This window comes from Drosophila suzukii, chromosome 2R (genome assembly GCF_043229965.1).
Source record: "Drosophila suzukii chromosome 2R, CBGP_Dsuzu_IsoJpt1.0, whole genome shotgun sequence".
Classification (NCBI taxonomy): domain Eukaryota; kingdom Metazoa; phylum Arthropoda; class Insecta; order Diptera; family Drosophilidae; genus Drosophila; species Drosophila suzukii.
The window spans coordinates 18,912,836-18,938,344 of NC_092081.1; the positions used below are offsets into that span (position 1 = coordinate 18,912,836).

Genomic DNA, 25,509 nt, shown 5'->3' on the forward strand with positions numbered 1-25,509 from the left:
AAGTGGCGATAAGAGCGCGTTTTAATCAACGTAATCATAATCATATGACCAGAACAGACATTCTGAAGGGGCACAATCGTATAATTTATACGGTTTTCTTGGCTTGAGTTCAGTTTGCGATGTGTTTGAGTTTGAGTTGTCTTGCGTTTGTGTCTCGAGGCTCTTTGTAATCAGCCAATACAAACCGCGTATTATGCAAAACCATCGGCACCACCACTATACCCACTATACCCACTCTACCACCAACCCCAAGCCCTTGCATCCGCTGGATGCGAGCGGCGTATAAAAGCGACTTGGCCAGAAGTTTCGCAAACATTTTGGCATCGACTGAGTTTTGTGCTAGTCTCGTCGGGCAAATATACACTTTGTTCATTCCACAGATCCGTCAACTCAGCGAAAGAGCTTTCATAATGGTGAGTGCAAAGAAAGATCATTTTGGGATACCACAGTTGTATAAGGAACTTTCAAATAGTCTATCGACATTTCTGGAAACTTAAAACAACAAGTTTTAAATATAGTTTAGAATGGTGATTTTTTATTATACTGAAAAGGAAGGTTAAGAAACAATACATAGCCCTTTTTGAAACTAATAGGAAATCCAAGAAATACCATTACTCAATATCAATCTAACATTATTCAATGTCAAAAATAATACTTTATATTTTTACCATGGGTATAATAAATTTAAAATTACATTTAATTTGTGTATACAGTTTAAAAGCTTTGAATATATAGCACATATTTGAATTAAAGATGATAAAATGGATTTTATAAAATCTTCTTTTTTTAAGGAACTTCTTGTTCCCGACCTAGAAAAATTAATAAAAAAGTAGTTAATTTAAATTCTTTAAAGCGATTAGAGTTTACAAGTTATTGTACTGAGGATAACTTAAAACAGAACCTTTTTTATCCACCCCAACGTACTATATCACACTCTCGTTCTGCGTGGGATTTTCAAGCCGCTGAAACAGACACATAAACCCATCGATCGATTGATCGCTTGTGGTCGATTGGGGGCTTTGGCAATATATATATTTTCTGAGCTGGCGTCTGGCCGGACTGGGTCTAAAAATAGATCTAGTTTCAATTACAGTGGAAACTAGTTTGGCGGCGTTGGCGGCAGTGAGAGGAAAAGCCATCGTCTCGGGCATTTGGCAATTGAAAATTGTTTGGAATTGCTATTTATGTTGTGGCGCGTCTTGTCTCTCTAAATGGCATCGGTTATATCTGGATTTCCTAAGTGCCCATCACGAGTCAGAGTCACGAACCGAGATACAGATACAGATACAGATACATTTGCAGATCGTCTTCGTTTCGCTTTGACCTTTGCGAGGCTCTGAGAAAGTGCCCCAGTCGAGTCGCGAATTGGGAATCTCAAATCTCGAACCTCGAATCTTAAAAGCCGAATCTCTGGCATTTCCTTACAAAGTACCAGTACCAGTACCAGTACCGTATCCGTGTTTCCATTCCATTTTTATCATTTGCGTGTGCGCCGCTCATTTAGATCTGAAAGCGGCAATTAGCCCGCTCAACTGCAGCTAAATTGACCGACCGGTCAAAGTCAAGTCGAGTCAAGTGAGCCGAGTGCAGCGTTTCTTATATCTTGTTCATACTATAGCCTGCGCCTGCATTATATAACCTTGCCCCGACCACATAACATAACTCCATTGGCCAGCCAACTCAGACACACGTACTATATTCCGATATTCATATTCTGATCCCCCAGGTGCGATCGGCTATTGAATCACACTTGTGCCACATTACAAGTTTGTTGACACTCCGCCCGGCGTATACGTAATATTTTTATTGCAAGCAAAACTTGAATATGCCATTCATATAAGAAATGCATGATATATGAGCCGGGGACCAGGCGGGAGCGCAGAATGCTCGTAAATCTAATTGTGAACAAGCCTACATTGTTTGCTCGTAGGGCTTTTATTCGCAACTAGATGTACAGTCCAACTTCCATAACTCAAGATATAATAGTTTTTCAAATGATTTTGGATTAGAGACCTACATTTTGGAAACATCTTTATACTGAGTAGGGTTCTTAGATAGCTTGCAATGACAGCTTTAAGTTATAATTAAATACCAAAGTACGTAAAAAATATTAAATATATGAAAGGAATTTGTTTAAAAAAATATTTATGGGTCATCTTAAAATGGATAACTTAAATTTTAGTTTTTTTACAGCTAGAAAGATCTTTAGAAAAAGGTTTAATAATTATTAGAATACATAATTTACTAGTACTGAACAATAAACTTTAAAATACACAGTATTAGGATAAAACAAAGATTTCAAAAATAATTTAAAACCCCTTAAAAGAGTTAATGCTTAAGTCTGAAGCTTAAAAAGGTTTAAAAGCTTATCGATTTGGGGTTAGAAAATGTTTGTTTTTTAATGTTTGAGTCTTAAAAAAGGGTCTGTACATTGAGTTGCATTTATAGGCTTCTGTGGGTGATAAAAAGAACAAACAGACAGAGACAGAAAGTCGGGACAGTGGGACAGAACGGAAGTGGGCAATAATTTGCGACGCAAACTTTTTACATGTCACTCCAGGCAACTCGAACTTAGATGCAAACTCCAACTTCCCGGCAATTCTTCTGCGCTTTCCATGCTGTATGTGTGTGTGTGTGTGTAGGTGTGCGTGTGGGTGGGAGGAGTCGCTCTTCCACTGGAAGAAGCACAGTGGGAGAGATTGGCTTATGCTCACGTTTTCTTTGCGAGAGCTCGACTTACAGTTACATGCTTCAATTTCAATTAGCGAACTTGCGCATGTGTGCGTGTGTGACACGGTGAGCTAAAGTCAGTGGACAGGGGCGTCGATTCGCCAGCGAATGCAGGCGAACGGGGGCCAATTACCCCGATAACCCGATAAACAACGACCATGACTCTCTGTTGGCTGTGAATATGCATGTGGATGTGGGTGTGAATATGGATGTGGATATGGATATGGTTGTGCATGTGGACTTATCACCCTCGAGCCACTTCCTTTGTTCGTCTAAAGACCCCTTAGAGGCGCTTGTCTCCCCGTTCATGGGTGGGGGAGGCGATCCGAGGGGGTGGCACAGTGGGGTGGGTGGACAAGATTTGGGGCCGCATTGTCTCACAGACACACAGCCACACAAACACTCGAAAACGAAACGAAAAGCGAATCAAACCGCTGGCACATGCGTGCTCTTTCGAGCAGCCAGCGTTCCAAATATCCAGCGTGGGGAGGTCTTTTAGTTTTTCAAAACCACTGAATGGAAAACCCCTAAGAAAAATGTATACGGAGATTTGTAATCACTTATATAAGGGCCGAAAAGTAGGCTACAATAAATATATATTGCAAAAATCATAAGGATAAATTCTAGAAATTCGGTTAATCTTTTAAGATATTGTCACAAAGCAGTTAATTAACTAACTAAAAAATATACTGAGCTCCCAAAAGATAATAAATCTAAAATAATATTCTTTTGTAGCCAAATTGACAAAGAAACCGCCAGGTTCCAACTTAAGTCGGTGTCTTTCATATCGTAACTTTTGGCGAACTCTTCGCTCCACCCTCGCCCCCTCACACGATGTTCGTGTGTGTTGCGACTGTGTGTGTGAGATGGTGTGCATGGCAGAACGGTCCCCAGCATTTTGACATTTAATGTTTGCAGTTAGTCTGCTTTCGCTTCTCATGCGGTTTGGGGTTTTCCTCCTTTCCTTCCATTGGCTTTGCCGGAAAATCCTTGTGTCGCGATCGCGTCCGTTGCCTTGGCTATATAGATATATGGCATATAGCCACACCGCCGATGTGCGAATATTTTGAGCTAAAATATATATTTGTGCGCTGAATAAATACGCAAGTGCACAACACACATACTATCTTTGTGAGCAATCGCTGCGAACGTGAGAATTGCAAGTTCGCTGTGTAGTTGTTGTAACATCGATGTGGAGTGTCAATTATGTGGAAATATATTTACAAAGATGCCCCCAGTGCGAGTGCGTGCGTGTGTGAGTGAGTTCTCCTGGCACTGAATGTCACTAAAAGAGCGAAAGGGAGAGAGCAAGAGTGTGGGAGTGGAAGTGGGGCTGCTCTCTTTCCAGTGCGTGTAGATCAGTTACCGCCAGCACCAACAGCAACAACAACAAAAACAACAAACAAACAAACAAGCGACAATTCACATTCATTTCCATTCATTGCTGCGATTATCGCCAGTTTTGCTTTACTCTTTCACCACGCACGAATACGAATCAGTGGGTGAAAAGAAGTGGAAGTGAGTGTGGAGAGTGTGAAGAGTGGAAAGCAGAAAAGAGAGCACAATCAAATCAAATCCAAAAAAAAAGAGTGTCGCGTGTGAACCGTAAGAAAATGCGAAAGGGGAGCGGATAAGGGCATTGAAGCGAATGAAGAGGAAGCAGCAACAGTCCGAAAGTTCGCTCTGGGCACGCCCCCTTATGACGCCCCCTGTGACGCGTTATCAGCGGACACCCAACAAACACAAAGACTTGACCAAAATCCACACAAAATGGCGATAAACTCGAGTGCCAGAGAATCGCCGCGGGCCTAAAAAAAAAGTTCGTTCTCTTTAACAAAAACAACAAAAAAGGAGGTAAACAAACTCGTTTTCGCCCCACAACAACAACAACAACAACAACCTACGTTACCACCCTCCCCTGAAAATCCAGAGATCCCGCCGAACCCACCAGAATCAGCGATAAGCATCCCAAAGTTTGGGTGGCCCAGTCCACAGAAAACCCCGCACCAAACCCGAAACAATCGCCTAAGGTAAGCTCAATTTCAATACTTTGATGCAAAATACCAACTCGCATTCCAACACTCGGAAAAACTAGAGTTATTTGGGTCTACATTTCTTTTAAGGGGGATAGATTGGATAATCTAATACAAAAAAACTTGAACAAGAGAGGATTGAAACCGGCAATATATTCTAATTTCTCAGAAATGTAGAATATTTTCTTTAAACTAAACAATACTATCTAAAAATAAGTTGTGTTTAAAACAAATTTAGAGAGAGGAAACAAATTTTTAAAATGGGCGAAGGAGCGGAGGGAAAATTAAGGTACTAATTAAGTTGTGCTTAAACTGAAATTAATCAATATTAATACCTTTATCCAAGGGCTTATAGATCTTAACACAATACAAATGCTATTGATCAATATAAGATACAATCTAAAACCAATACAATGTAGATAAAAAGACGATGACGATTTTCGCACAGTGAGCTGTGATCGACATTCGCGAATATGTCCGTTTGTTGATTGTTTGCATTGGCATTTAGCGGTGTCACACCCTTTTTACAAGTTCAGCTTTTGTTCGAATCGGATCGGGGGTCTGGCCCACTTGGAGGTTAATAACATTGTGGCCACCAAGTACAGTGGATCCGTAATTCCGTAAATAGTCGACGGCCCTGTCCCTGGCCCTGCATTACTTTTCCGACTAAACCCATATGTATCTTAAATGAGGGGCACAAATTCGTGTAAAAAGAAATTGTTACAAGGTCAGTAGTTAGAGCGTACATATACTTATCAAAATTTCGGTTATGCGTTACTTAAAATTAATCCCAGAGAGTGTGCGTATGTATATATCAGTCAAGATTCTCTTGAGGCAATTTCCGGTTCCGTTATTTAAGTCTGTAATGGGTGCTCCATTATGTTCGTTTGTGTGTGTGTGCGTGTAAAGTGTCGCTATGCCACGGCCATTATACATAATTCACAGCCCAATTGATCAGCTTTTGCCTGTGGGAACTCTTTAATATGATCATCAAATTTGTCTTGATATCTGTTACGTTTTATTAAATTACGTATGTAATGTGTTATTATCTGAATACCCCGTATATTTTCCTTAATAGAGTCATTATAATATTTCGTAATGAAATTGGTTTAACTATGTCATAGCATTTATACGCAACTCACATTTGATTTTATCTAAGTTCGTGTGTTTAAATGTCTAATACGCCCAATTAGTATTGCTCAAACTATTTTCTCCATATGCGTTATAAAAGATTTGGACGACTTTTTTATTGCATACTATTCGGAGCAATGAAATATCCCTATATGAATTCTAAACCCGATGGGCAGCTTTTATAATGACGTTGCCTTTTTGAGAATTACCATCATAATATAAACAAGAACAGCTACTTCAGTTATATAAGACCATACACTGTCACATAAGCCCGTTGAATAATATTTTTCCATCGATCGGTTTTTTTCCATTTGTTTGGATTCAAGTTTATCTTGGGAAACTGAGTCATCCAGAATAAGTACGTGTAAAGTACCCCGGGATCCTCTGACCCCAACAACAACATCTCGTATCGAATTATGCTAATTGGGCGACGATATTTCACCCGGTACGGCAATGACCAAAATTGGGCATTAATTGGATTCGGTTCTGTTTAATAACAACAATTGTGGGAATGCGACTGGGAATGTCCAGCAGGGTGAAAAGGTACGCGTGCATGATGAATTACGCCTAATTAGACTGATCAACAATAAGTGCAAATGGAATTGGCAGACAAATGACGCGGCGTCGATATCTACGCAATTTCAGCAAGGTGTTATATTATCAATAATTCTCATGGGAGATTTTGTTCTCTTGGGTCTGATAGTGAATTTAACTCAGGTTATATTATAGGATAAATATTTATTAAATTATTACCATCCTATCGGTCTATTTACATTCGATAACATTTCGACGCGTACTAAAACAAATATTTTAAAAATTATTTACATTAAATAAATGTGTAATTTGTCTTTAACACTTCAATACCCACTTTTAATATAGGTCACATATAGTATTGCCAAGGCAATATTTATTTTATCTGTTATTTTGAATAAATATGAAATTGATATTAAATAATGTTCGCGTAATTTTAAAGGTTACATGAATGTATTTATGATTTTTGTAACATAAAAGGGGAAGTATTTAACCAATCCTAAAGAATTTAATTTTTTTTCCTTGTTTTTGACCATTGCTACTTTTTTTTGCAGTTGTCTTGTACTACAAATATGTTTCTGTTTTCTGCGTATTATGTTTTTTCAAAACATTTTAAAATGTAAATTTCAAAAGATTTGTTTAGGGGGTTAACTGTTTTCGCAGGACCTATTTTAAGATCATGTTCGCATAGTATCACATCCGGCTTGTAAGTGGAAAAAGCCTCGTCATCGTTCGCCTGAGAATTTTGGCCTGCAATTTTCCCATTCCCGCGCAAAACAATGGAGATTGCTCTGCAATTAGCGCAACAGATAATTGCATTGATTAGCAATTAGGTACTTCAGATAGATATATGTAGAATTATATAGGGGAAACCCTAGACAAGAAGCAAGAACAGTTATACCGGCGGCAGGGCAACAAGTGGTCGAGAAAAGCGGGAAAAGAGAGCGAGAGAGAGAGAGAGGGAGAGCGCTCTCGATCGGCGCAACACGCATACAGATACGGATGCAGAGATACAGATACGAAACGCGGATACAGATACAGTTTCGAGCGCTGCGAGAGCACTGCCGCCTGCCTCAGCCGCTGCCGCTGCCACTGCCGTCGTCGGCGCTGACTGCGCTGGCCGCTCACTTAAAATACAATGTTACCGCCGAGTTGAATATTAGTCCTTAAACGCAAAGCAACAAGTAAGCATCGCATCGCATCGCATTGCAGCCCAGTTGAGATACTCAGATACTCCGGTTTCGGTTGTCAGTTTTCAGTCTCTTTTTATCGAATATCGAATATACCAAAAGGCCAGGCCTAAAGTGTGTGCTCGAAGGGCAAAGCCAACAAGTGTCTATACCGTTTAAGCAAGAAAAACCTTTGGAAAAGGTCACGAAACCGCAACCTACAACCTGTAACCCCTGCGAAAACCCGAAAATCTCGTGCCGGTCGGTGCCCAGCACTGAAAAATCGAACGAAACGCAATCCCCGCGCCGAAAAGCGAAAACAACAAACAGAATTACGAAAATGTAATAAACGTTAAACGTTTAATTATAAACAACCAAAAAAATACAGTACGAACTTGGAGCAGCTTTCAAGATTGGCAGCAATTAACATCGGTCGAAATAAACGAAATAAAAATCACAAATGGCACAAATCCCAATCGCGATCCCAATCGAATGTGGAAAAGTACTGGCGAGACATTAAATAGCGATTATAAGCTTAATGTGTTTGTAAACGCAGCAGGAATCACTCCGTTTTTTTTTACCCAATATCCCAATATTGTATATCCCCCGTCCAATACCAAATACCAATTGCTTATCTGCAATCTTTGTCTGCTTGGTCAGTTGACCGAATTCAACTACCTGCTGGTTATGGCCAACATTATATTATGGCCCTTTTCGCATGATGTTGCCACCTTGCAGCAGGGGCAATATCATTTCGAGTCTCTTTTGGTCAGTGTTTCTCCTTCCCCATTTTTGTTCTCCGTTTTTTATACACTGCGTGGTTGTTGTCAAGCCAACAGAACAACTTTCGTTGATGTTGTCGATGCTCTGGAAACGATATTGATCCGGCGATGATGTCATAAGTGACCCAAACAATCGGATCCCTAGGGACTGGAATTTGGAATTCGGAGTCCAAGCCATTAAAAAAAAACGAAACCAAACCAAAATCCCTGCTGACTTCACTCTTGGGCGTATTTCCCCGAAATCTCGCATCTTAATCGCCGGCGTCTATCGCCGACGTCACTCTAAGTTTAATAGTGCGTGTGCAACAGGAAATACAGTACATTTTATGCTGTACAACTGAGCAATACACACATTTTGTGCCGTATTTATTTTTTGCCCGCAAACACTTCCGACATTTTAAATGCAGCCAGCGAACCGGCTAAATAAATCAACATCATCACTGCAGTAGCAGTTGCAACTGGGCCCTGCCGATTTTGCTGATTTTTCTGATTTTGCAACCCGTTCATCTCCAACGCCGATGCATATAAATGATTTTAATCAACGACAGCAGCAGCACCAGCATTAATAACAATAAATGACAATCAGTTTGCGTATGGGATATATGGACTTGTAAGGAACCCGAACAAAATATTCCAATTTAGATGTCAAGCCGCGATACTTCGACTTCGACTTTGATCGGTGATTGCTGTCAATCTTTTGCCTAAGCTGATCGGTTATTCAAATTGCATAAGAGTGATTAAAGCGAAGTTCGTGGGAAAGCAGTGCTAATATATTTATTTCAATTTTAGATAATCCACCATTAAAACGCAAACATCTGCGGCCAAACAACTTACAAACTACTTACAAACCCAAACTGTGTTACACCCAAGTACTTAAACAGCAAACAACCAGTACTTAAGCAAACATTGTGTTTCGACATTATATAATAATTAGAAACGCAAACAAACGACTTCTTTCTCTTCTATAGAGAGAAAACAAAAAGTAAAGCCAACCATCATCAACAGAAAAGCATTCGCTATGAAGAAGCTGTCACTAAATGTGAGTATCAATCTGGTCGGGCCATAAGAATTGACATCAACACTCTCTTTATATATAGTACCTCTTGATACAAACAACATGTTGTCCCAACAAAGGGCCTTCCTTTAAAAGGGGGGCGTGGCTCGGGGGCGGGGGAAGTTCACTTTTCAAGTTCAGGAACGGAATTCCAAGGGAAGGGAGGGGGAAAATGGTATGGTATGGTATGGTATGGGATGGAATGAATCGCTGCTGATGTGATGGCACCATGTCATGTTAATGAACTTGAAAAGAAAAGGCGGATGATGTGTTGAGCACCATGACGGAGTTGCTTTCTTCACTTCAAGTCGATGACGCTGGGTGTTAAAATTAAAAAGTTGAGCAGAAACAGCGGCTCCCCAGTTGCCAATTGAAGGGAAAATTGAATGGAGACATTCAGGTCAATTGACAAGTCTGATGAGCTGGAAATTCAAAGAATCGATTGCACACATGGGACGGCCAGAGATCATAGTCCAATCGTAGAGATCGTAAAAAGATTTGTGACAATTGTTACCGGTTTTTATATCCTGTTAGTTAGGAGATCTAATTCTTAAGTCCGGAAATCGGGACTTAAACTTTGAACTTAACAGTAAAAACATAGAATATATTTAATACTTTCAACCTTAGATGCTCATTCATCTTAAAGATGCATTCAAAACTATTTCCGTTTTATGAGTGAATCCACTTCCACTGTATACTGATATAGATTATCAAGATGTTTTCTATTTATTTAGAAAACATGTTATGAATCCTCTTAGTAAAAAACCTTATATCTTTTTTTTATGATAGGAAGAAAGCATTTCCTAAGTGCATGTCAATTTATTTTCCTGCCAATATTCTGTAAAATGGTTTTGCTCTTTTCAAATCGCAATATCCCCCACTATTGGTTATTGGTCAACGGTCAATGGATTGACCTTCGCCTTTTGCGGCTTGCCAGAGACTGAAGTGGCTCTAATTGAATTCTGCGATAAATCACTGCCACGCGCCACCTCGGTCGCATCTCATATGCCATATACCATCTTTTACCATATAGAATATATCACAGATCCCCGAACCCAGGGATCCTCCTCCGCAACTCTGGCTAATTGAAAAGCAATTGTGGCGCACTCAACTAGGCGAGTGTGGGTCTCCTCGGGGTTAATGTGTGGCAGAAGAAGGAGATACGGATACAGATTCAGATAGCACCAGAAAAACGACCAGAGTCCAGATACAAATGTATTTCGCAGATACGCGACTTTGATGTTGGCAACTCAAGAGACCGCTTCTCCTGCTTCTCCAGTCATTGGCCATATATCATACAATATACAATATGCATATGCTTTTAGCATGCAAGCGAGTATATGTACCTCCTACATATATGTATATATGTATATTCACTTGGTGATGCTTACGTATAATTGTATGTTTGTGCGCCGTAACATCTGCCAACTGTTCCCGACTTGTCGTTTGGCTTATTTTCCGCAGTTCAATGCCCCAAAACCCTCTGTTAGTTTGCCATTTTCGATTGTTTATTTTGGTAATACAAAGACACGTTAGCTTTAAATTTTTTTAAATATTTACTGAAGAAAGTGAGGTGGAGATTCACATTTATTTGTCAAACATCACATTATATCCATAAAAATGTATCACATTTGGTTAATAAAATATTAATATAACCTTAGTATTTTTTTATATTACTTTACTTACTGAAAAAAGAAATGGGATTCCCATTCATAAGTAAACATCACCTGCACTATATCCACAACACCTTATCATCTGACCATCTCATACTCTCGTATCTCATTGTCTAAATACGACAATACCAACTCCATGACTCAACAATAATTCAATGAATTGGGAGTATTGTTGCCCCTATAATGGTTGGAATTTACTCTTAATCATGACCAACAACTCAAATTGAAATTGGCTGATGCAACCGCAAGGTTTTATGGCCTGTCTGCAAATAAAATTCATTTCTGCTTTTATGGTCATGTCCCGCTAACTTCAGAACTAGTCATAAAATTCTTATATCTCCAATTATATATCATAATTATCAATTTATGCTGAACGAATCAATTGGGTTGTTATTACTAAACGATCGTTAAATTATTAATGGGTTCTTATGTCAGCAGCAGGCAAATGAAATGCTGTAATAAGCCATGAAAATTAACAGCAAATTGACAAAACGCCATTAAAACTTCACGATAAATAATAACAATAATAACAGCGGCAGCCCAAAACAAAAGCAAAAAAAAAAACAATAAATACAAAGGCGGGTAAAAACGGGGGCCCGTCGAAGTTAAAAAGTTGGAGACCCACGACTGGTTACCAAATACGTATTACTTACGAGTTTATGTCTGCGATATACAAATGTTAATGATTGATTTTGTGTCATGTAATCGACTTCGGCTTGGGGACTTGGGGCTGAAACTAGTTTCAGGCATTTAGCCAATTTAATTGACGTCAACTGGCCCGATCCGAACCACTCCGAACCGATACGATCCGATCTCCTCGCGCACATTTCTTCCGTCCTTGGCCGTACGACAATTGCAATTGCAATCGCAAAAGTTGTTGCCGTTGCTCGGAGTTGTAGGTGACCTTATTAGACCAAGAGAATTGGCCAATGGAAAAACCAAGCCAGCACAGCACCCAAGTGGAATGTGTAAAACCCCCCCAAAAAAATATCAGCGATTTAGACAGAGGAAAAAATAATAATAAAATAAAAATCTGGGGATATGTTTTTTGGTAAAGTCCTAAAAATCATATCCATGGAATGTATTTTTATGATATTACGATCTTAAATCAGTGGTCTCAGCAAAACTGGTTGATCCTAACTCTGAAATTATTATTTCGATGTCTATAACAATAAATATATTTATTCAATTTCAAAATATAAGTAAGAGCACATTAGTTTTCCAGTCACGAAATGGAAGTTAATGCTGTCCTTTATTTCTTGCTGTGCATCACTCCGTTTGGGGCATTTCTCGAATTCTTGGAATGCACGAGTGATTGTATTGGCTGTATTCGTATCTGTATCTGTATGTCAGGCGGTGCACTTATTGGTTATGGCCAGCTCGTTCTGCTGTTGCCAACTGCTGCTTCTCTTTTCTCCACGACTTTATTCACACCCGATCGTTCAATGGCCGTTCATTGTAATTGGTTCTTTGATCGTGATAGCCTCGCACTTTGCCAATGACTCATTTCCGTTTTTGCTGATTTGCTGCCTCAGCTTGACATTCACGGTATGGCCAATGTGCACACTTGTATTTGCCAAATTCTTTAAACGAAATCTCAAATATAGGTCGACACTTTGGAATATTTCAAATATTTTTGGGTTGTATTTTTGGTTCCGCTAATTGCCGCCACGTTTAGCAAAAATGCCAAACAATTTTACCGGCAAAGTGTGGTATATAATTAATTTGGCATTTTATTGCATCATTTATTTAAGACTTTAGTTCATTAACCATTTGGTTATATTTTTAAGAAGTTATTCTGTATGATGTATTTTATTTTCAACCCTAGGGTATTTAAATATTTTCCCTTGACTTTAATGTAATAGCCTAAGCTTCTTAGACAATATTTTTCCCCTAAAGTTTTCCGTGATTGTTAATCCCATAACTAAATAATTATTGTATTTTCTCATTCCTGGTTAAACGTCTTAATTGTGTCTTGATATGTAATTAGTTTCTGATGTTAAAGCGTCTTAAGCTGTTTAATTATTAATGTTCTATTGTCTCTTTCCAAGTTGTAAGCCCCTTAAGTTAATTCACTTTCACTTCTACAAGTATATTCTATTTCCAACTTAAGCTCCTTGATTGTGACTTCATGAGGCGTTTACTTTTAATCAGCTTAAGTGTGATTCTGAGTGAGTGGGGATGGGATTCCGCGAATTTCGCAACCGAAAATAAACCACACCTTGCCATCACGGATCGATGGGGATACCCTCTACTCCTTTCCCTCTTTACTCCGATTTCTCAGATCCCGATGAGAAGTCCAGCTGGGGCGTAATGGCCCTATCGAGAGCTCAACACCCGTTGGGTTACGTTTCATTAATACGATTCACGTAGCCATAACACTCAGATCGCGTCCGAATCGCAGGGGCAAAACTTAATTATGTGATTTATAAGCTTTTCGATTCGCTGTTTTCGATTTTATTTAAAACAAAGCGCTTGGCGGTGCAACAACAGCAGCAAAAAGCCTGAAAATTGGCACAATCAGCCATCTCTCTCTCTTCCCGCTCTCTGAATATTTTGCAAATAATTTCCTCAATGGACTTGTTTATTTATACACGAATTCGAAGCACATACATAAGTAAATACTTGTGAGAGCGAAACGTGTGACACGCTTCTGTGCGCCGCTGCCCCAACATCTGCCTCACATTCGGGTACAAGATACAAGATACAAGATACAATATACAAGAAACAAATTCCGACTCAAACTCAAAGTTTGGCTCAAAGTTGGCCGCCTCGTTGCAAAAAAAAAAAATAATACAAGCCGAGTCGAGTATGATAATTTGGCTTGCATTTGGAAAACGAGCTGAAACCAGTTCGCCATGCTAAATTGTTTTGCTTTCAATTAAACTAATAAAAAGCCAATTGTCGTGTGTGAGTGCTGCCATGTGAGTATCTATGTGAGTTTGTGAGTCTGTTTGTGCCAAATGGTCGCCCAACTGGCTGGCAAAATCGCGCGACAACGTCAGCAGCAGATACAATATACAATACTATATACAATATACGAGATACTGCATTTCTCGATCGCATGTCGTGGATATTGCCATTGCTATTACGTTGCTTCGGCAGACAGAAAATGTTTTCAGACTTACAGAGCTGGCAAATTAATTGGTGGGGCAGTGCAACATGGCGTATGAGTGATGAGGTACTTGGAATTTTATTCTATCCGGCGAATAGCTAAGAGTTTTCATAAAAATTTTGGGAATTTAAAATAATTAATAACAAGAAACCATAGCATATGAGTAAGGCAGGAAGTAAAAATGAGTAAAGAATTTTCGGAATCCTTTTGGACATATTTAAGCTATTTCCGTCTAATGACCTAAGGGTTCTCAGTCAATATAAAAAAAGGTACCAAATACCAAAATTATTATGAAATTCTTCAGACCGAAATAGTTCTGAATCACAGTTCTGATCAAAAATATTAGATTTTTAACCGTTTTTATTTTTGGACTTTCCCAAGTTTTTATTAATCAATCTTTAGCTTACGTACGAAACTACGTATGCAGCCTTTTATCAAATTTGCAAGAAAGAATTACTTTCGCTTTAAATTGGTGTATAAGTTTAACGCAGAATAAAAAAGCACATATTTTCTTTTAATCAAGGACACCTTAGTCATATCGTGAGATATAAACCAATATTTATTCAACTAAGGGTTTAGTGATAAACTCTATGAGTTATAGAAAACATTGAAGAATAAGTTTTGTTTGTTTAGATAAAATTCATATATCAGAATTACATTTCATCAAATAATAATTTCTATATAAGTTGTTAATAGAAGTATGACAGTATACAGAAACATACTGTTCAATAATATAAAAACAGCCTATTAATATATGTTGTTCTATTAAATAAAAGAACAGCCCTGCTTGTCAATATTATAACAATATGAGTAATGCTTTGATTTTACAAAGAAAAGATTATGGTAATGAACATAAGCATATAAAGGCTAAGTTATAATCAACACGTTAGTTAAGTCAATAAATGTTTTAAGGGATATAAAACCTGAGCATATTTAGACATAGTAGTAAGCTGGCTAATTAAGCAATCACTTTAACAGCTCCCCACAAACTCCCAAATGTATGCAACGAATTCCTTGGGCCCATTAAAACGCCTTCATTATCGAGTTTATTAGGCGTCATAAAAACAATAAACTACGTGTGGGCAATTTATTCAAAGAACTTGCGGAAATTACTTCACTTGTTTACTACAATTAACTCGATCGCTTATTGAGTCTAGTCACAGTTTTTTGAATTATTCAGATAGAATCGGTTGGTTGAGAAATTTCCACTGGCTAGATGGAAAATTTAGTTGCAGCCATTCGTTTATATGGCTGATTAATGCACTTTTTCGATGGATGAGGGGGTAATGGCGGGGAAAAGGGGAAAGCTGGGCGGGTCTAAAACTAGTTTAGCGATGGATAATGGCAATTAGATATTCCATGAGCGTGCCAGGACAAGTGCCGCTCTCCAGTGATTTTATTTAACGGCTTTTGTTGGCCTGATAAGCATTCGCATCACGTATACGCCTGGGTGTTCCACTCGCTCTCTCAACAGGCGGCGGCGATCTCTCAGATACTCAGATACTTTTGCGCCAGACTCACTGTCGTCGCCTTGTGCGCCTGTATCGGTGAGTATCTGTGTGGGCCGCCTGATAAGCCAAAGCGGTAGCCATAGCCATCCAACCTCAAGCGATCTTCAGTTTTATTTTTGTGCCGCCAACAAAAGTTGATTGCTCGCGCGTCGCTCGCGTTTCGCTTTTTTCGGTTTTTCACCTTTATTTATTTTATTTCTTTGGCTCTTCGGTTGGAACTTCGAATCTCGTGCTGTTTGCCGACGGACTTTTGTCATCGCTGTCTAAACACCGGCATTGTGTTTATCCAAGACTTAACCAAAAAAACGAGCTGCAAACGAGCCAAGTGCGCGGCCAATTGCCTTTTGGCAGACCCCAAAGATCTATTGCGAAACGAAACGGCCATTCGCCATTAATCTCAATAACATCAATTGGATAGATATATTCAGATCACTTGACTCTGAGCCCTGGGCCATGCCCTCCTCCTCCCGCGAAAATCGCCCCTCGGATGGAAGCCATAGAATCGCTGCAATGGCAGCAGTCACTGTAAGTGGGGAGGAAGTAAAGTTTGTGGAAAATGAAAACTAATTAGCTCAAATCGGATATAAATCGGTTTCAGAAGAAGGGATTTTTCACAATTGCCATAAAGAGTGTGTCTTCTTTTGAAATATCACAGCTTTATACAGTTAATGAAAGTGTTCTTTAATAATATTATTTGTTTTTTAGAAACAAAATTGTACAATTAAATAAAGAAAACATTTGTGTTTCCTATTTAAAATCCAAGAAGTGTCTGTTATAGTTGCACTAAATATGAATATTTATTTAAATTTTTTAGAGGGTGGCAGAAAAATGTTACCTATCTATCATTTACAAATTCATATTATCTAAGCTTACTCATTTTTTAAAATAATAGCATTTACTTTGAATGTTGATCTGTAATAACTGAATATGGAATTTAATATTGAACAAAGAAATTTATCTGTGTTTAATTTCAACCCAATTAAAACCTGAAAGATATCTGTAGTAATTCCACTTTATACGGTTATCTCCATTATCTTATGCAGTTTCCATTTCTAAGAAATTGTTTTAAGTCTGAAATATTACGTATTCGGGTTTTTTGTTACCACATTTCTTAAACTTTCCATAATATTTATAAACAGCACCTATAAAGCAATGCATCACAGTAGTTGGTATTCATGGATAACAATGAGTTCCGTCTTATCTCTACCGTAAATACACCTCCTAAGAGTCCATACTTATATCTAAGCAAAATAAAATCCCAGTCATATGATGCAAGTGAATATTTATTCGGATGATATGCAAAATGTGCTAAATGAGATCTCCAAGAGACTTGGAAAGTGTTTTCTCCAGTGCACACTGGTTTTCCACTCGGCCTTTCCTGTTTAGCATACCCCAGAGATTTCATGAATAAATGAATATTAATCGAAGACACATATCATGCAAATTGGGACCGATACCGATCCCGAGACTCCTGCATGTCCATCAAATTAACAGCAGCATTTAGTGATCCGCGCAGGCGCAGCTCTGTGGCCGTTGTGCCAGTTAAACATACACACTTGGAGCTATATACATATATTTAGCCATAGTCTATAGGCTGTAGTAGCTGGTACCAAGCAGTCTCGCCATGAATGTTTTTATATGTTTCTCTTTTTTTCGTTGTTGTTCTGCCGCCAGTGATGTTGTTTTTTTTTTTTTTGCGTGTCTAAGCACTTTTTACTTGCGCCGTAAAAAAAACAGAAAAAAAATAAACCAAAGGGGGGGCCTGTGTTTTATGTTTTGGCTTTCGGCTTGCCATGCTTGCGTAGCCAAGCGTTAAGATATATGGTACTATAGTATCGCAATCCGGTGTATCTGGCATATAGAATGCACTGTTTTGCAGTCGCTTCAGTGCCGCCTTATAATCCACTTAATTCCCCTAGATGTACATTTATCTAGCGATAACATTTCCCACATACCGAGACGATTTTATGGGGAACTGATAAGAAATCGCTGGACTTGAACCCACCATGTTTTCTATAAATAGAGCATTTCGTGACAGCTCCGGGTGTTCTTTATAAAAAGGGGTCGACCTTGAGATGACTTGACATATTTCAATCTAAAGAAAAGCATTTAACTTCGTCTTATTATAATATTAAATTATATTTACATTTTGTGAAATCATTAAGAAAGCTTTGGTATATTTTAAAATTTTCCTTAACACACCTCAAGATTATATACATTTTATATCTATAGATTTCTATATTGGTAACTTTCTCCAAAATCTTTTTTCTTGCGACTTATTTCGATCTGAGTAAGAATATTTAACTTCTTCTCAATATAATAATTAATTAGCTCATTTTATATTTTTAAATATTTCTTGAACAAACCTCAAGATAATATTCATATATTTTTACATGTCTTTAATGTTTTTTTTCTTCAACATTATTTTTTTTTCGATTTTTGAAAAATTGAGCATACCCCTCGACCAATTCCCCAGTGACCACAATTATTATAAACTATTGCGCAAAAAAGAATTCACAATCCGTATTTCTATCATAATTGGCATAATTATTTTCGGCTCATGACTTCATTCAATGTCGCCTGGCAGCAGCGACAAAAATAAAATTGAACATCGAAAACGGCGAAAACAGCAATCAAATCAGAGTTGAATAGTGTACAATCAAGAACATTAGGAATTGAGAGGCGTGCGTGCGACTCGCTCCAATGATTCAGATATACAAGTGTACTATATATACACCTACAAACAAATATGTATAGTCTATAGACCATATGGACTCATAGATAATGGCTGGAATTCGAATAATGGGATGAATTGTATGTGCGACACGCTCCCAAGTTGAATTGAAATTGATACAAAGCGCCGGCCGACAAATAAAATCAATTGGCAGCTAATCAAAAGTAAAATGCAAACAAATTGCCAGCACATGTCAAGGGATCGAAGATGCTATATGGGATGGTATATGGGCTGTATTGCAGATCGAAGATATGGGATCTCAGATCATTGGCTTGTTTTTGCTTTTACCGATGATGACGCAATTCGATGGATCGATCGATGGATCATTCATTCAACTTCTTCGCCTTCAACTTTCCCTTCAACTTGCCCTGCTCGATATTAAAGTTCCCCCAAAACCCCTTTGATACCCCCTGATACCATATCACATTATCTTTGACGCGTTTCGCATATCAATTATGGCATTCATGCGGCCGGCAAAAGAGCGTTAAAAATAGCCGCCTGCATCGAACGATGGTGCCATAAATCGTGCAACTCGAAGCCAATTATCACCAGATGCTTAAGCCAAAGCCGATTCCCAACGTCTCTGAGTCCAAATCCATCGGGGAAATCGATTTGAGTCGCGCGTACGCAAGCTGTTGCACTTTGCACTGGGACTTGGCGTCGTCGGGAGATCTCTGACGAAACGAATACTAAAAAATATATATACTTCATATGACTTGGCTTCCCCATTCGGCCACAACTTGCACTTTTCGACGGGGTGATAAAGTGTCGCCCACCCACGTGTGGGAAATCCAGCTGCCAATAAAACTATTTGCGTAAAAGAAAACCTATTAAGTGGGCAATATGAACGGTAATAACATTGTCTTTATCATTTTTTAGAGACATTTGCCAAATAAGCTATTTGAAAAATATACTTGCAGTTAGAACTATCAATTTTAATAAGGTGTCAGACTAACTTTTGAGTTATTTTCAGACTTAAATGGGCATTGATGAGATGTTAATATTTTCAGAATATAGTATTAGACAACGATAACGTACATATTATTCATTTCCTCAGTTAGTTATAGTTATTAACTATGATGTCAGATCAAATGAAATCTTTTAAGGAAATTATTCAACCGGGAATCATGGTATAAAAACATAATAACATCCGTCATCAATCACGATTCATGATTATTTTTTAAAAACAGTTTCGTCATTACTTCAGTCATATAAAATCGTTAGTAAATTTTGCTTATTTACTCAGTTACGTAATTATTTATTATTTTAAGATAGTAGTTAACTGATAGAAGTATGTTTTTATAAATATGAAAACATTATGACGCGATTGTGTTCTCTCTGTGTTTATTTTTATTCATTTATAAATATATTTTCCTTATTTAAAGAATGTGTTTAAAATTAATACAAACACTTCTGACAAATGAAATATATATAAAAATTAAACTCCAAGTTAACAATATAACATATTATACTTCGGATTAATAACAATGACGAAAGATGTGACGAAATGTTTTCGGAGGATTAGGATTTATCATTAAATTCTTTGAAATGGATTAATTTTAGTGGTTATCAACAATGAATATGAATATTAAAGCATAATTACATTTAATTTTACTGCCAAATTAATGAACAACATTTTTTTATGAGTAAATTACAAATTTGTTTCTTGCTAAACCTTTGATCTATGTTGTTCCAAATAAATTTAAACTAAATCAAGCAAATAAGACCCCCTGTGCAGAGCATACTTTTAGGGGTGGAATTTCCCCTTTATATCCGCCCAATTTATTTGTATAAACATGTATATATTTCGGCTAGGCCAACGGCAGGCGTCTGATGAACTTTCTCAGAATTCCCCAATGCCCCATTCCCATTCCCATTTCGATATTTTCCCAGCCAGCGGCCATAAATCAGCTCTGAAATGTGCTCAACTTAATTGAAGACATCAGCAAGGCAGTAAAAAATCAATTTGCCAAAGATCTTAGAAGGCACAGATCGTCAGATTGGACAGCCAAAAAGACTCGTTAAAACAATATATACATTTATGTTTAAATCATTATCGTTGGCACAAGAGCGCAAAAATGCCTTTCAAATTCGCTTTCATGTTGTTGATACTTTGCTCTCGAAATAGTCGACGTCGTTGTGTCTGCTTTGGTTTTCATTCAGCGTTTTTAAATTTTTTGGGGAGGGGGTCGAAAGAATTTCACACATGTCATGTGCAAACAAACAATTGGCACAGAGTGCAATGGAAAAATTAGCACTTTTAATCAAATTATTCAATAGTTTGGAATGCCACAAATGCTTATATAGTATATGTATCGTATATGTATGTCATCGCTGTAATTCTCGGTCGAGCGCGCAAATTGATAAAATATGCAAAGTAAACAAATATAATATACACATTTATATGTATTTTTGGGGGCCCGTCTCTCTGTCTGCCTGTAAATTGGCTCTCCTTTGAGTCGCCAAAGCGGCAAACTTACATCATAAATTAAGCCCCGCCGACAGATGGCAAATAATGCAATAAACATTGAAATCGCCGGTGCTATTTATAGAGCTCTCCTGCGATAAGATCGTCTGCGGCAAGACAGCAACTGCAATTGCAATTGCACCTTTGGGTTGAGTTGAGTTGAGGATCGCATGGGATGGTATAGGGGATCCTATTTTTAGCCAGTCGGATCGGTTTGGATCGGCAGACGGCTGTCGGCGGAGGTCTATTTATAGGGTTGCAGCTTGATTGCCACCTGGGTAACCTGCCCTTGCCCCTGGTCCTTTGGCGGCAAGTTCCCGATCACGATCCCGAACCCGAACCGATCTTGGCTTGACTTGGCCCATATCTGCTTACCCAGAAAAGAACCAGAAGAACAGAAACAGAACCAGAACCAGAACCCCAGCCAGTTAATTGATCGCACCTATAAATAGCCACATATTTTTAACACGCATTTCCGGTTTCTCACTCATTTTCCTTTAATTTTATTATGTTTTTGCAGATGTGTTCCCGCAACATAAAGATCTCGGTGGTGCTGTTTCTCGTCTTGATACCAATCTTCGCCGCCTTGCCACACAACCACAATCTGTCGAAGCGCAGCAATTTCTTCGATCTGGAGTGCAAGGGCATCTTCAACAAGACCATGTTCTTCCGACTGGATCGCATCTGCGAGGATTGCTATCAGTTGTTCCGCGAGACGAGTATACACCGATTATGCAAGTGAGTTTCTTTTTGGGGATTGGCTACCCATAAGCATGGTACATATAACTAACTGAAATCTAAGGAAGAAGCAGACATTCCCTTACAGCGTTCGAGGCGAGGCCATATAGATACTAATTCGGTTGAATTGTGATCTTAAGTGCTTGAGAGCCGACCCTGACACAAATGCCGGGGGTCTCGGGAAATGGTCTCGCGGGACCTTCGTTTATTTCTAAACTTTATGGGCTCTTTCTTCGCTACTTTCTCCTTGACTTTTCCGCACAGAGAAAAGCCAAAACAGACCTCGCTGCCAATATTTCTTTAATCTTTTTTATATCTTTCTTTGAACTATAATTATGATAATATTAAATGCCCCAAAGAGCCTTTTTACATAATACGCTATAATAAAATAAAACATTAAACTATACAGTAATATTATTTAAATTTTTTGAGTGCCAACTTGTTAATTTTTAAAAAGATAATATGTTTTATTAGTCCCTCCTTAAAAATTAAAAATCTTTTTTAAAAGTCATTTAATGCAAAACACTAAACTAAACTAAATGGTAGCATACTTTCAGGCGCAAGAGCCTAATTTTTAAACCTACAGGTCTAATTTGTCATTTTAAATTTTTGTTATATTATAAAACAGTTTAGATTAGCAATCTTCGGCCTTTCTTTTCTCTGTGCGACCCTCTATATCTGTATTTCTTGTCTATTCGATGCAGGGCCAATTGTTTCGTCCACGAGACCTTCGGGAACTGCCTGAAGGTGCTGCTGATCGACGACGAAGAGATGTCGCAGCTACAGCACTATCTGAAAGTGATCAATGGATCGCCCTATCCGCTTCACAAGCCCGTTTACCACTAGACACCTTACTTTCTGCCACTTTCGTTTTCCACTTCCGTTTCCACTTTCATTTCCGCTTGCCACTTCATTTTCCTGATTTCTTATGTGATTTACCTTTACGACTTTCAGTTACCTTTAACGTTGTGTTCGATTTTGATTTTGGTTTTTGTTTTTAATTTTAGGAAAGACTGCTTTGATTCAAAATGGTTTGGCTCATGCCTGAAAGTGCTGTTAATACCCGAAGAGGAAATTTCGAACTTACAGCACTTTCTGAGAGTAGTGAATGGCTCGCCCATATCCTTCAACATGGCGCCGGAAACATAACTCTAAGTTCCCGCCCCGCCCCCTCACACACACACGCCCACAAGCTCACCCACACACACACACACAGATGAAAATCGCTGCAAGTAAGGTGGAAGGGATATATCCAATCCAACTACAACCACAAATGCAGAGCCAGAACAAAGAAATCTAAAATATTAAAACGCCCAAATTTAATTCGTACTTATTTATTACTGTATGCCTAACAGTTTTTAGTATATGTGTTTTTTTAAAAACGAATTATTTTTATTAATTTATTGAGAACGTTATGCGTTTGTTGTAAGTAACATAATCGGGCGAGTGAGAGATAAGCGAAGATGATATGATATGATATGATGTTGAGAGGTTCGCAGATCTCATAGCTCCCCAAAAATACACATAGAAGCCGAAGTATTTATTTTTAAGTATTCTTAGCTTGTTTTATTATTATTGCGTTATGCGTTATGTATATAAAATAAACAAAACGAAATCCATTGTTTTTAATCTATGTAATGTAAAATGATTACTTTTATTTTTGTATTTGTATTCTATTGTAAAATCAGCATTTAAAATTTACATTTTACACGATTTTCCGCAAGGGCGAAAAGATAAAGATAAAAGATAATATACACACACACACACATACACCGCACACGAGACCGAAAGTATTTTGCAAATGTATTACCCTTACAATTTTGTGCTATTTTGTAAAGATTAAAACCCTAACTAGCATAAATCTGTTGGCGAAAAGAGCAAATATATGCCTACATATATAACTATCTAAAAACGCTAAATCCTACATTTATCCGAATACGAGTACACTACAAATATTAAAAAAAAAGAATACGCAAGAACGCAATTTGTGCAAGACACAAACAAAAACCCCTGGTAAAAACACGCGAAAAAGGACTGCATTACAAATGTGGCCATATCGATTATAAACCCATGTAAAATAATAAAAGATAATCATTCGTTGGCTATTTGAGAGCATCAAAATTGTGATAAATGAGAATTAGAATGCGAATGCAAGACGCAAAACGGCCAGAGATCCAGAAAACCGAAAGGGGATCGCTATAGAGGCGGCGAAAGAGACAGCCAGCCGCCAGAGAAAGAGATCGCCATAAAGGAGGCGAAAGAGACGGACATACAGCAGCTGGCGACTTGCGCGCGTTTTAGGCGCGACTATAAACGCCTGCTTACCGTTTTTGTTTGGTACGTTTTTATTTTCTATTCTTTATAATTTAAAATTTGATTTTTGTCTTTGTGCATATTTTGATAACTAATTAAGCTTAAGAGCTGTTAACAAATATGCTTTAATTTTTAAAACCACTTTTTGTATTTAAGTATTTTATACTTTTTGAAAAATATTTTTGAACAGATATTTTTTGAAATTTTTTATATCTGCAGTGTTTTTGACAATTTTTCTGAACCATTTTGACAAAAACACTACTTTATTGCAATATTTTTATTTCAACCAAATTTATGCAATACTTAGTTAAAAAATGTACATAATATCTGTTTCTGTTTAATTTTTAAAAGGAATACTTTTTATATATCCACAGTATTTTTGAAATTTTTCCTGAACCTTTTTGATACAAAAGTATGGAAAAATTAGAATTTTATTGCAATATTTTGTTTTTAAACAAAAGCTGTGTGCAATTTTTTGAAAAAGAAACAGCTTTATGCGGTTTTTTGACATTTTGGCTCCACTTTTTGAGCAAGTTCTAGATAAAATTCTAAAGTACCACAAGATTTACTAATCTCTTCCTTGATTTACTCGAAACAGGCAAGAATGCTTCGGATCGCCCTTCTTCAACGCCTGCATAGAGGCTCTTCAGCTGCACGAGGAGATGGACAAGTATAACGAATGGCGCGATACCCTGGGACGCAAGTAAACTGCGAATATCTACGATTTTCTGGCACCGTCACTGGCACGAGCAGCTACTTAATTCTATAAACTATTAACTAAAACTATTATTACTGATAACTGTGGCAGAACACGGCACGAAACAATGGCAACCAGGAAACGATCGACCCGAGGAATGTGTACCACTTAAAGAAATAAATAAATTAAATAGCAAGAGAAAAAGCAGATCAAAAATGTCGAAAAAAAATGATGAAAACAATTACTAAACTATTACACGATACTTATCCGCACCGATATCGAAAAGTGAAAATTGGTCTTTATTTATTTCTATTATTACCCCATCATGCACATCGATCCGTTAATCAGTCTCGTGGAGCTTTTAGTTTTAGAAAACATGACGAGAATTATGCTAACTTTTTTCAGTTCTTCGCGCAAGAGCAGAGCAAGTAAAGAAAGCCAACAGGAAAATGAAAACGAACGAACGAACAAGAATCAAAATGTCTGATGTAAATAAATTATTTTGTCTTCTTTTAAAGATTTCTATACATACATATTTATAACGCCTAACTATTTTGTACATTTCTTTTATTTCGTAAGCTTAAGTTAACTTGTTACGGCAATAAATTTTACGTTCCACACATCCCCCACATTTGCACCCCGCGCAATAGAACCGAAAACACATCCGAAAGCGAGAAACCCCGAACCCAAACGCCACATGGCATAATTCGATTCGATTCTATGTACTATTGCATATGCCCTACAATTACATAACTATTAATTAATTTAAACTTGTTTGGATCTAGTCGTAAAATATAAATAAAGATTGTATATTTCAAGAGGAGTCGGCAG

The 25,509-nt window shown here is 37.8% G+C and overlaps 1 protein-coding gene across 6 annotated transcripts; it reads left to right on the forward strand.

Moving 5' to 3' along the window:
- Positions 1 to 289: 289 nt before the first annotated feature.
- ITP (ion transport peptide) lies at positions 290 to 25,501 on the forward strand. 6 transcript variants are annotated; one of them, XR_010653667.2, is made up of 5 exons: positions 7,595 to 7,936; positions 9,166 to 9,415; positions 21,451 to 21,668; positions 22,676 to 24,005; positions 24,580 to 25,501. XR_010653667.2 is itself a non-coding variant. In XM_065863769.2 (3 exons), exons 1-3 carry the CDS (start codon positions 411 to 413, stop codon positions 22,512 to 22,514), a joined length of 363 nt encoding a protein of 120 aa, XP_065719841.1. In that variant the 5' UTR covers positions 290 to 410; the 3' UTR covers positions 22,515 to 22,646. The 6 variants fall into 6 exon arrangements, 2 of the variants coding, with proteins under 2 accessions (XP_065719841.1, XP_065719839.1); XR_010653665.2 differs by lacking the exons at positions 7,595 to 7,936; positions 9,166 to 9,415 and adding an exon at positions 297 to 413; XR_010653669.2 differs by lacking the exons at positions 7,595 to 7,936; positions 9,166 to 9,415 and adding an exon at positions 3,672 to 4,760.
- The last annotated feature ends 8 nt before the right edge of the window (positions 25,502 to 25,509 follow it).

Excerpts from the sequence above, each read along its gene's own strand:
- ITP (XM_065863769.2), top strand. Across the intron at positions 21,669-22,372 it reads AGTATACACCGATTATGCAA|GGCCAATTGTTTCGTCCACG; the intron begins GTGAGTTTCTTT and ends TATTCGATGCAG.